The sequence below is a fragment of the Panthera onca genome, chromosome A1, assembly GCF_046562875.1.
Source record: "Panthera onca isolate mPanOnc1 chromosome A1, mPanOnc1 haplotype 2, whole genome shotgun sequence".
In the NCBI taxonomy this organism is placed as follows: Eukaryota; Metazoa; Chordata; class Mammalia; order Carnivora; family Felidae; genus Panthera; species Panthera onca.
The window spans coordinates 215,817,805-215,830,182 of NC_138339.1; the positions used below are offsets into that span (position 1 = coordinate 215,817,805).

Sequence of the window (12,378 nt, forward strand, 5' to 3'; positions counted from 1 at the left end):
AACTGCTTACTAGGTAGATAATTTACCCCGAATTATATTACAAATATCAGTTCACAGAGCACCCCAGATAAAGTGTCAGGTAATGTTGCTTTTAAAACTCCAATAATCTTGCTACTTAATTAAGAAGAATGGTACTTAAAAACAATGAACAGAAATGGCATCCCATGAATGTAGCAGAGACTGCAACCAGCTATCCCAATCCATTCTCTCCTTGCTCTTTAGTAAACCCAATTTTATTTGGGTCAGCCATATGCTCAGCTAAAGGATTACATTTCTTTCTTTCTCTTTTTTTTTTTGTTTTTTTGTTTAAAGGATTACAATTCTAAGACACCCTCCTCTCTAGATGTAGCCATGAAACTAAATTCTGGCCAATTAAGATGTAACAGGAAATAGTGTGTGGGACTTCCAGGAAAATTAAGGCTTTCTTCCCTTCATTTTTTCTCCTGCCTGGAATATGGATGGAAGCATGCAAAAGGAAGACAGCTACTACCTGGATCCCCAATGACTTGGTGGAACGAGCAGTGTTATCGGTCTTGGACTGCCTTCCTCTGAATTTCTTTAAATGAGAAAATAAATTCCAATGTATGTAGTTAATGTTCCCAAACTTTGATGAACATTACAATCACCCAATGAGCTTTTAAAAATCTAGACATCAAGGCAGCTCCCCATACTAATTAGCTAGGAAAAGCTGGGGATTGAAATCAGGTATTAATACTTCTCGATAGACTTCAAGTTCGGACACTATTGCTTTAGGTACTTAAGTCCCCCGCCCCCATATTAAGCCCTTATTACTAACAGCTGATTCTAAATAGGATCATGCATAAGCATCAGGGGGAAAAAAAAAAAAAGGATATCTTTATGGCTACATTTTTAAGTGAAAACCTGCAAATGGAAAGGTATTTTTAAATATCACTACATTGTAATTTACCATTAAAGTAGGAAGACACAGTGTATTTATTAAGTACTTTGCTTATTTTTTAAAGCATTATCTCATTTCATCCTCACCTCAACCCTATGAGGCTGTATCAGGCATGTTTAACAGTTGAAGAAAGAGAGGCTCAGAGAAAACAACTTATTCAGGGTCTCACATCATGTAACTGGCAGAGCCAAGATACAAGTTCCTATTTGTGTAATTTCAAGGCTGGTGCATTCTCCAACATGCTGTAACTCAAGAAGAAAAGAGACTGAGAGCCCTCTAAAGAGTTACATTTTTTTTCTTGCGGAAATATTAATTTCATGAAAGGACAAATTTGAAAACTAATTTAAAAAATGAATAGGGGGAAAGCATCCCAATTAAATCTGTAAGCATTTTTATGAGCCACAAAAATATTACCTTCAAGTTAATTTTTACAAAAAAAAATTTGCTCCCAAGTAACATTAAATAAATGAATTTTAAAAATCAAGCACTCCTTATTTTTCAGTTTTGTAAACAGCTCTTTAAGAAGTACCATCATTAGAGGGAAAACTGGCTGATGAGAAAGAATTTATTGAAAAACATACAATCTAAATTAGTTAATGCAGTGACAACTAAATTCTGACACAGTTATTAAGTTTAAAATGCACAGATTTTCAGAAGGGTCTCAGCTCTTTCACTGGCTGGCTCTTTTATGTAACTCCATTTACACCAAAAGTTAATGTTGATTAAGTGACAGAGGAACAATAAGGAAACAGAGGGTTTGAACAACACTATGTAGATCAACTGGACCTCACAGATACATGAACCCTGCACCCAACTGTAGTAGAATATGCATTCCTCTCAAGTGTACATGGAACATTCTCCAGGACAAACCATGTTTCAGGCCATGAAACAAGTCTTAACAAATTCAAGACTGAAATCATACAAAGTATTTTTTCTGATCACAAGGGAGAAAAATAGAACTCAAGTTTTACAAAGTGAAAATCCGAAAATAGAAAGGCATTTTAATATATTATCATACTGCAATTTATTATTAAAGTAGGAAAATAAAGAGTATATTTACTGAGTACTTTGCTTATGTTTTAAGAGTTATGTTATTTAATCCTCAAATATAAGGAAATTACACAACAGACTCTTAATCAATGAGTCAAAGATGTCACAAATGAAATTAGAAAACACCTTGGAAGAAATGAAAATGAAAACACAACATACCCAAACTTACGAGATGCAGCTAAAGCAGAGCTAAAAAGAATTTCATAGATAAATGTATACATTAAAAATAAGAAAGATCTCAAATTAACAACCTAATTTGACACCTCAAAAAACTACAAAAAGAATAAACTAAATCCAAAGCTGGCAGAAGGAAGAAAATAATGAAGATTAAAGATCAAAATAGAGAACAGAAAAACAATAGAAATAATCAACAAAACTAAGCTGGATTTTTTAAAAGATTTGATAAATCCTTAGCTAGATCAAGAAAAAAAAGAAGACTCAAATAACTAAAATCAGGAAAGTGGGGTCAATACAAGTGATGCCACAGAAATAAAAAAAGATAATAAGACAATACTATGAAAAACTGTACATCCACAAATTCCAATAACCTAGAAATAATAGATACATTCCTAGACACACAACCTACCTAGACTGACTCATTTAATAAACGGTAAATCTGGACAAACCAATAATGAGTAAGGAGATTAAATCAGTAATCTAAAACTTCCCCCCAAAGATAAACCCTGACCACATGGCTTCACTGAAGAATTCTATCAACATTTAAAGGAGTAACACTAGTCCTCTGGAATTCTTCCAAAAATACTAGAGGAGGGAATACTTGCAAGCTTATTCTATGAGGCCCTGATAGCAAAGCCAGATAAAAACCCTACAAGAAAACTACAGACCATTATTTCTGATGAATAATGATGTAAAACTCTTCATCAAAGTACTAGCAAATAGAATTGAATAACACATTAAAAGGATTACACACCATGACCAAGGGGGATTAGTTCCTGGAATGCAAGAATGGTTCAACATAGAGCAATCAATCGATATACTATGTACCACGTAACAGAATTAAGGAATCACATGATCGTCTCAATAAGTATAGAAAAAAGATTTGACAAAATTCAACACTTCTTCATGGTAAAAACATTTAACAAACTAAGAACAGAAAAACACAATCTCAACTTAACAAAGCAATTTATGAAAAGTCCAGAGCAAACATCATACTCAATGGTGAAAGACTGAAAACTTTTCTTCTAAGATTGGGAACAAGGATGCCCACTCCCATTTCTTTTCAACATGGTATTAGAAGGTCTAGCCAGAGCAAATAGGCAAGAAAAAGAAATGAAAGGCAACCAAAATACAAAGGAAGAGGTAAAACTGTCTCCATTCTAAGATGGCAGGATCTTATACGTAGAAATGCCTACGGGTTATGTGCATGTGTGCATGCACTCACACGCACTGTTAGAACTAATAAATTCAGTCAAATCGCAGGACACAAAATCAACACACAAAAACCAGTTGTTTCTATACACTAACAATGAACAATCTGAAAAAGAAATTATGAAAACAATTCCATTTACAGTAGCATAAAAAAAGAATATAACACTTTAGGAATAAACCTAACCAAGCAGTTGAAAACCTTGTACACTGAAAACTACAAAACATCGTTGAAATAAATTCAAGAAAACACAAATAAGTGGAAAGATGCTCACAGACTGAAAGGCTTAAAACTGTTAAGATGTCCTTAATCTCCAAAGCATCCTACAGATTTGACACAATCGCAATCAAAATCCCAATGGCATTCTTCATAGAAATATAAAAATTCATCCCAAAATTGATATAGAATTCCAAGGGACATGTAAATAAGTCAAAATAATTTTCAAATTATTTGAAATTATTTTGAAGAACAAAGTGAGAGGACTCACATTTCCTGATTTTAAAATGTATTCGAAAGCTAAGCCATCAAAACAGTGTGGTACTGGCATAAAGACAGACTAGTGAAATACTACAGAGGGCCCAGAAATAAATCCTTGCATATATGATCAAATGATCTCTAACAAGGGGGCCAAGACCACTCAATGGGGAAAAGACAGTCTTTTCAAAAAACAGCGCTGGGAAAATTGGCTATCTACATGCAAAAAAAAAAAAAAAAAAAAAAAAAAAAAAAAATGAAGCTAGACTCATCTTTTTTTTTTTTTTTTTAATGTTTTTATTTATTTTTGAGACAGAGAGAGACACAGCATGAGCAGGGGAGGGTCAGAGAGAGAGGGAGACACAAAATCTGAAGCAGGCTCCAGGCTCTGAGCTGTCAGCACAGAGCCCGACGCAGGGCTCGAACTCACAGACTGTGAGATCATGACCTGAGCTGAAGTTGGATGCTTAACCGACTGAGCTACCCAGGCGCCCCAAAGCTGGACCTTTAACTTACGCTATGTACAAAAATTAACTCCAAAGGGATTAAAAACCTAAGTGTAAGATGTAAAACTATAAAACTCCAACACAAAAGCATAACAGAAAATCTTTATAACATTGGATATGGCAATAACGTCTTGGAAATGACACGAAAAGTATAGGCAACAAGAACAAAAAGAGACAAATGGGACCACAACAAGCACAAAACTTTTGGTGCATCAGAAGACGTTATCAAAAGAGTGAAAATGCAACCTATAAACAGGAGAAAATACTCATAAATCATATATCTGGTAAGAGGTTAATATCCAGAATAGATAATAGATTCCTAAAACTTAAGAACAAAAATCAATAACTCAATTAAAAATTGGGTAGAGAATTAAACAGACATTATTTCAAAGATGATATACTAATGGTCAACAAATATGTGAAAAGATGCTCAACATCACTAATCATCAGTGAAATGTCAAATCAAAACCACAATGAGGTATCACCTCACATCTATTAGGACGGCTACTGTCCAAAAAACAAAAAATAATAAATGTTGGTGAGGATGTGGAAAAACTCAAACGCTTGTACACTGTTGGTGGGGTTGTAAAATGGGCCAACGGGTATGGAAAACAGTATGAAATTTCCTCAAAAAATTAAAAACAACTATCATACGAACTTTGGAGTACATATCCAAAGAATCAAGAGAAGGGTCTTGAAGAGATATTTACAGTCAAGAGGTGGAAGTTACCCATCCGTCCAACAGAGAATTGGATCTACAGGCAATGGGATATTCAGCTTTAAAAGGTGAGGCAATCCCGTCACATGCTACAACATGGATGAAGCTTAAAGACATCATGCTAAGTGAAATAAGTCACAAAAAAACAAAATGAGTCCATTTACATGAGGTATCTAAAGCAGTCAAATTCATAAAGACAGAAAATAGAATGAATGGTGGCTACTAGGGGCTGGGGACCTGGGGGTTAGAGGGGAACGGGAGTCATTTAAATGGGTATTCAGATGAATTTCAGATGCACAAGATGAAACGTTCTGGAGATCTGTTTCATGACAATGTGAATATACTCAACATTACTAAACTGTATACTTAAAAATGGTTAAGATTGAAAATTTTATTATTTCATGATCGTAAAAAAAATGTTTAAGGTACCATTTACTGAATTATCCCTAACTCAATATGGGAATTATTAAGTACACATACACAGAGTTTTAAAACACGGAAAAAAATCTATTACAGTAATGCCTAAAAATCTTATGAAAAGGATTTTAGATTCTACAAAAGAGTGCCGAAAACATACAATCCTACGTACCTTGGCTTGTCTCTTTTTTCTCTTTGTCTTTCAAAATCTCGTCCTCTGTCCTTTCCGTCTCTTGGTTTTTCTTCTATCCTGTCTTTTACTTTATACTTTTCTTTATATTTTTTCCCCAGAACAATATCTTCCTGTAAAGGAGGGGGTGGACTAGGCGTTCGAGGTCCTTTCTTTTTACTCTGGTTGCCTTTTGAATTCCTGAAGGTGACACAAAGCTATCATTAGAGGTCCAATTACTTTTCGGAGGTCAAATGGGTATTTTTTCATTTTAAAAATGGTAGCATTCCTTCCAATGCCTTGCCTTTTACTATCTTACGCAATAGTAATCAATATCCAGAAAAAAAGCAACACACAGAAATGAGCGAATAATTTACTTGCCACTTACATAATTTTAAAGGGTAGGTTTCTGAGAGAAAGATAGAGGTGGAATAGGAAGATTCTTTCCAACAAAAGAAATGACACAGGACAACTTCATGAACTACTTTTTTTTTTTTGTTTTTTTAGCTTATATAGAAAGATAGATGAAGAAAATAAAAATCATGTATAATTCCACTACCCAAGGATAACCCTTGTTAACAACTTGGATATATGCCCACACTTTTTCCATGTCTCTTTCCCCCTCCCCCAATCTTTTTACAACGTTTTCTAAAATTTTTTGTACTAAACACAGCATGGGGATCTTTCTACAACAAAAAATAGATGTAATAATTTTTATAAGTTGTATTGAATTTCATCAAATAGATATGCTCCATAACTAAACAGTTTCAGATTCGTAAGTTTTTAGGTGGCCTCCATGTTTTATTATAAGGAACAGAAAATTATATCATCTATAAATGAAATCCTAAACATTGTTAATAAACATTCATTTAAATCTTCGAGTTAAGAAATATTTCTCAACTCTAAGGTTACAAAAACAGTCCTCTAATTTTTGGGAATTCTGTCTTTTACACTTAATCTACCTAAAAGTGATTTTTGGGTGTGGAATATTCTCTTTAACTTAGCACTTTAAATAATTTTATCCAAATGGTGTGACTTTGACCCTTATGTATCCAAAGTTACCTGTCTTTACCTCATACCTGCACAATAGTTTGACTGAATACAGTATTTTGGTATCAATATCCTTTTACCTCAGACCTCTATAAATATTGTTACAATATCTTATAACATTTAGTGTAGATGAAAAATGTAGAGTCCATTTTTTTTTCCCTATGCATGTTACCCAGTTTTTCAGCTGGGATGATTATAATTCTTCCTTAGAAATTAAAATTTTCATGAAGATATATCTAGGTTTTCTTTTTTTAACCTCTTCCAGAACTCAGTGAACTATTTAAAAAAAAATTTTTTTTAACGTTTATTCATTTTTGAGAGAGAAAGACAGAGCCCAAGAAGGGGAGGGGTAGAGAGGAAGACACAGAATCTGAAGCAGGCTCCAGGCTCTGAGCTGTCAGCACAGGGTCTGACGTGGGGCTTGAACTCACTAACTGTGACATCATGACCTGAGCCGAAGTCGGATGCTTAACAGACTGAGCCACCCAGGCGCCCCAATGGAAAATTACTTAAAAATTATTTTAAAGATAAAATAATAGAGGAATTCTTGACACAAACTGTATTTTCACATTACTTCCTGTGACAGAGACTAGCTAGGTGTTTACTAAATTTTGTCCTGGGCACACTGCTGGAACTATACTGTCTAGACTTCTTTGAAATGAGATATATGGCCAAGTGACCAAGTTCTGGGCAAAAATGCTTGTGGAATTGTACACCACTACCAGGCCTAATAAATGATCCTCATACTCCAGGCAATTGTAAACTGTAGAGCCCAATAAGAGCAGTACTCCAATTAATTTTTTTCTTTAGGCGTTCCATTTTTTGATGTCCACAAAACCCAAGTGAAGCCATCTCAAAAGGAGCCTGGGTTACTGAATCTTTATGCATAAGAGAGCCACCTGTTAATCAGAAACACCCACTCTGATTTGCTTTGAGAAATAAACCTCCGTAGCATTAAACTCAGATTTTGGGACTAAGCTATTATAACGACAGAATTATATCAATACACTCACTATGGTATAGAATTTCTTCATATTTCCTTCAAAACTATACGTAGTTGGAAATCACAATTATGTTACAATATAGGCTTTTCAAGTGCCTTCCAACTACAGGGGTCAAAATTGGTTCTGCACATTCTAAAGGCAACAAGATCTTTCAACCTTTTTTAAGTCAACTGATTTCTCCGTAATGGCACAGAATGTACCTCCCACTTGTGGCACAGAGTTCAATTAATTTCATCTATCATTTTTAGATCCTTTCTTTCTCTGTATCAGACTCTGTGCTGACAGCTCAGAGCCTGAAGCCTGCTTCTGATTCTGTGTCCCCCCTCTCTGCCCCTCCCCTGCTCGCACTGTCTCTAGCTCTCACATGAATAAACATTAAAACAAACAAACAAAGAATCTGAATTTTATTCAACCAAATGGAAAACCACAGAATTTTTCAATGGCATAGTAAATTAACTGCAATCGTTCTTTCAAGATTTCTCTCACAACATCCGTAAAATGAATGAATACAGGGGGTTGAGGAATGAAATGTCTATGTGCACAGGAGAGTGGACACTAGATAAAGTAGAAGGATGATACAATAACCTAGGCAAAAAGTAACTGGAGTCCGAAATAGGGTTAAAAACTCTAGAAACTAGAAGGAAGACAAATATGAGTTTCATTGTGGATTCAGATAGTTTGCCAACTGGTCGTATGTTGAAAGAGGTTAGTTTATTTAGCTTTTTTCCTTGAACAAAATTAGTGTATACGCTTTCATTAAAACAAAATTTAGGGGCGCCTGGGTGGCTCGGTCGGTTAAGTGTCCGACTTCGGCTCGGGTCATGATCTCACGGTCCGTGAGTTCGAGCCCCGCGTTGGGCTCTGTGCTGACCGCTCAGAGCCTAGAGCCTATTTCAGATTCTGTGTCTCCCTCTCTCTCTGATCCTCCCCTGTTCATGCTCTCTCTCTGTCTCAAAAATAAATAAACGTTAAAAAAAAAAAATTAAAAAAAAAATTTAAATAGTACAGAGTGACATTAAATAGAAAAATGTCTTCTGTCTTATTCTTAGTCCCTCAATGTAATATTTACTCATTTCTGCTTTTATTTCAACTGGCTACTGCAGTAATTCTAAATAATATATTCATACTGCTTAGTATAAACTAAGAATCTAATCTCATGACCATGTGCACAAGGAGACAAGAAAAATGTTCACTGTGTATAATTTGTAACAGTGAAAAACTGAAAACAACTTATAAGTTCAACAACAGAAGAGTAAACACATAGTATAAATACTCAAATGACAAAAGGCTACATAGATCAATACAAATATAAAAAATGTTAAGTGAAAAAGAAAGTTGCAGAAGCAAAGCTTTAATATATAAGTACTACGACTAAGTAGATAAAAATAATACACATGAAAGTATAAACACACATGCTCAAGTACCAAAAACAAATTCAAGAGGGAGGGACAAAAATACAAAGGTGTGTTATGTTTTATTTAAAAAAAAAAAAAAAAAAAGCTCTGAAGGACAGCAGATGGGACACAGACATTTGTTTTATTGTTCTCTATCAATTTTCTTTTAAACAGAAACATTTTGTACCTTTATTTTCTTTTCAAATTTTTATTTAAATTCTGTTAACACACAACCCAATACTGGTTTCAGGAGTAGCAATCAGGGATTCATTACTTACATGTAACACCCAGTGCGCATCACAACAAGGGCCCTCCTTAATACCCATCACCCAATTAACCCATCCCCTACCCACATCCCTCCATCAACCCTCAGTTTGTTCTCTATCTTTAAAAGTCTCTTCTTCTGGTTTGTTTCCTTCTCTCTCTCATCCCCACCCCCCATATGTTCCTCTGCTTTGTTAAATTCCATATATGAGTGAAATCATATGGTCATACCTTTATTTTAGAAGAAAAAAACTTACATTAAATACTGAATGTATTACAAGGATTCTTCTGTAATCTACTAATTCTTCTGAGTATCACTTCAGATTTCGGGTATCACTTCAGAAAAAGCTATTTCATTCTGGCGTTATTTACCACCCTACTGACCTCTGCTGGTCCAACAAGGGTGAGGATACTGCAGTTGCCTTCCTGTCTTTCTTGCTTGCTGAAGATGACGATTTAGGGCTTGACTTTCGCTTTGGAGATTTGCTTGACTTTCTTAGAGAAGGAGATGGAGATAATTTTGATCGAATCACTTCTGGTGAAACCTTTTAAAAGAATTCAGTAGATCAATCAGAAACTCCTTCAATCATGGGTGTTATAATCAGATAACAAAGCAGGTGTTTCTAAATCATACCAAAAGTCAAATGAAATATTAAGTGCTGTTATAGCCACCAAGTGTTAGTCTGACTTCTAAACATGTGCTTTTAACCAATATGCTAATTACAATTACCTGCCCTAACATAACACTATTATTAACAAAGCAAACCAAAATTATACAATTTCAAAATCTCCTCAGAAAAATCACAAATTACATTCCAATAAATTGTACCCCTAGTCTTTAAAAAATAAACAAGTATTCTAGACATAGCTTAGGCCTAAGAAACAGACATACATAGATTCAAATCCCATTTACATTAGCCGGTGAATCTATGCAGCACAACCTTAGTTTTTTCACCTGTCCAAAAGCAAAAATATTTCCTATTTATCTAATAGAGTAATGTGAATATTAACATGTAGTTGATTTACAGTAACATGATCAACTTATCAACATCCTGATACAATTTAAGACACAACAAATGGCTAATGAGTTCTCTGATCAATACCCATGTTGATATTAATTGCTAACATGTATTTCAATAGCATACCTCCTTTTTAATAATAATTTCTTCTCTTTTGTCCATGTTTTCTTGTTCAAGCTTCATTAATTCCCTCTGTATCTTCTGACGCTTCATTTCCAACGACAACTCATGAACATAATCATAATTAATATCTCCATTGTCAGAATCTTTAAGATAAAATTCCATTACTTGTCAGAAACTATCAAAATTACACCAAAAATTAGAGAAATTTTTTCAACTAATTTTTTATGCAAATTAAAATGGTGGTCTTTCATTAGAATAACATACTTCTCAAAGATAAAAAATATATACTGTTTCTATAAAGGGTTAAAATCAGTATGGCTGATTTCTTTATGAAACGCCAAACATTTTTAAGACACTTGGGTTTTCTTAAAGTGATTTTGGGTTGTCTGGCAGTTGGGTTTTTGGTTAGGAGATGGGATTTCACAATTTTACCGTTAAAAAAGTCACATGTAAATTCTAAGTATTAAAAATACCAAAGCCTTCAGTATTTCAGGCTGTATATATGATTTCATTATGTCCTTGACTTTCTTAAAGATTCATCAGTATTAAATGAAGGTAGCATTAGGTGTCCTACATTGCTTCCATATTTCCCTTTTATTAGTGACACAACTGATTTGTATCTAAAAGTAAAGTTTGGTAATTTTAACACTAATGTGTACGTGAGCTAACATCCGAAAGATCTGTAACTTTTCCATTATAAGCAATTTGTGATAGTTCCTTAGATCAGAACTGTCCATCTCCTCAACAGATGTGGTACGATGTCTCTATTTCCATTCATTTTTTCCAGTGGAAAAAATATAAAGACTTGTTAAGGAAAAAAAAAAAAAAAACAGGAAAGAAAAAGAAAGAATGATGTGCAGAGCTATTCCTTCGCAACATGCAGAAGTTTTCAGGGGCTACTGGCACTGTCACCCAGCCTCTCACCCTCATTTGTTATATATAAATGCCAAAGAGCCTAGAGGAAGGAATTTCAGTGACTCTTATCCTAACACATGACAATGTTGGGCTACACTGATAACAAACTGAGGTGCCTTTTCTAACTTTTCTAACTTTTAGCACTGAAGATCACCATTCCTTAACTTGGGGTAAAGAAATAAAATGAAGAACTAAAAAACGACGACGATAAATAGTCCTATTTGACTGTCGAAAACACAAGAAAATGAACATCACTGTCGTGTACAGATCAAATACATTATAATTCCAACTATCCATTTATTTGCTTGGGAACAGAGGGGGTAACTACATATCCTCTGTGTAACTAAACTGATTGCTCATCTTATATTGGAAGATGATGACAATTTTTCAGTAAATATATAAAATAGACTAAATCACATTTTTCAGTCAGAAAGCAATTACTAAATATTTAAGGACTATATTTACTAGATATAATTTACTATATTTAAGAACTATATTTACTAGATAAAATGATTGGAAATACTGAATTTAATTAAATAAATAATGGCTATCTGTATACTGTTTTGTACTCTGAGACACTTTGTATCAATGAATAATAGGGTTCAAAGATTCAGTTTGACAGTATTCTTAAATTGCTAGCAGATAAAATTCCATAGTTAAATACTAAGTATGTATAAAACAAAGGGAAGAGTAATTAATTGTGAAGAATGATTTATAGTGTTTTTAATGGTATTATCAATAATACCTTGCACCCCTCTAAAAACTACTACCTGGAAATGTCACCAATATAGAACACAGGTAAGAAATGAAAAGTTGGCTTTCAGTCCTTCAATCCCCAGCTATCCTACCAAAGGGGTAAGCCTGAACAGTTAAAATATATGTCAGAGTCAATGTACTATAATATATTTTGCTCAGAGGAAAAGCTCTCTAGTCTTTACTCAGATACAATTTATTCTTATTTTATGCATA

At 34.0% G+C, this 12,378-nt stretch overlaps 1 protein-coding gene across 9 annotated transcripts in view; it reads right to left on the reverse strand.

Annotated features, from left to right (window-relative positions):
• The window catches only part of ZC3H13 (zinc finger CCCH-type containing 13), a 96,474-nt gene that overhangs the window by 49,866 nt on the left and 34,230 nt on the right, over nucleotides 1-12,378 (reverse strand). For all 9 annotated transcript variants that reach the window (XM_078433519.2, XM_078433521.2, XM_078433516.2 and 6 more), the window contains 3 exons: nucleotides 10,498-10,637; nucleotides 9,737-9,897; nucleotides 5,644-5,841 (listed from right to left, as the gene is read on the reverse strand). In XM_078433519.2, coding sequence (XP_078289645.2) covers nucleotides 5,644-5,841; nucleotides 9,737-9,897; nucleotides 10,498-10,637 — 499 coding nt within the window. The remainder of the gene's footprint in view (nucleotides 1-5,643; nucleotides 5,842-9,736; nucleotides 9,898-10,497; nucleotides 10,638-12,378) is intronic.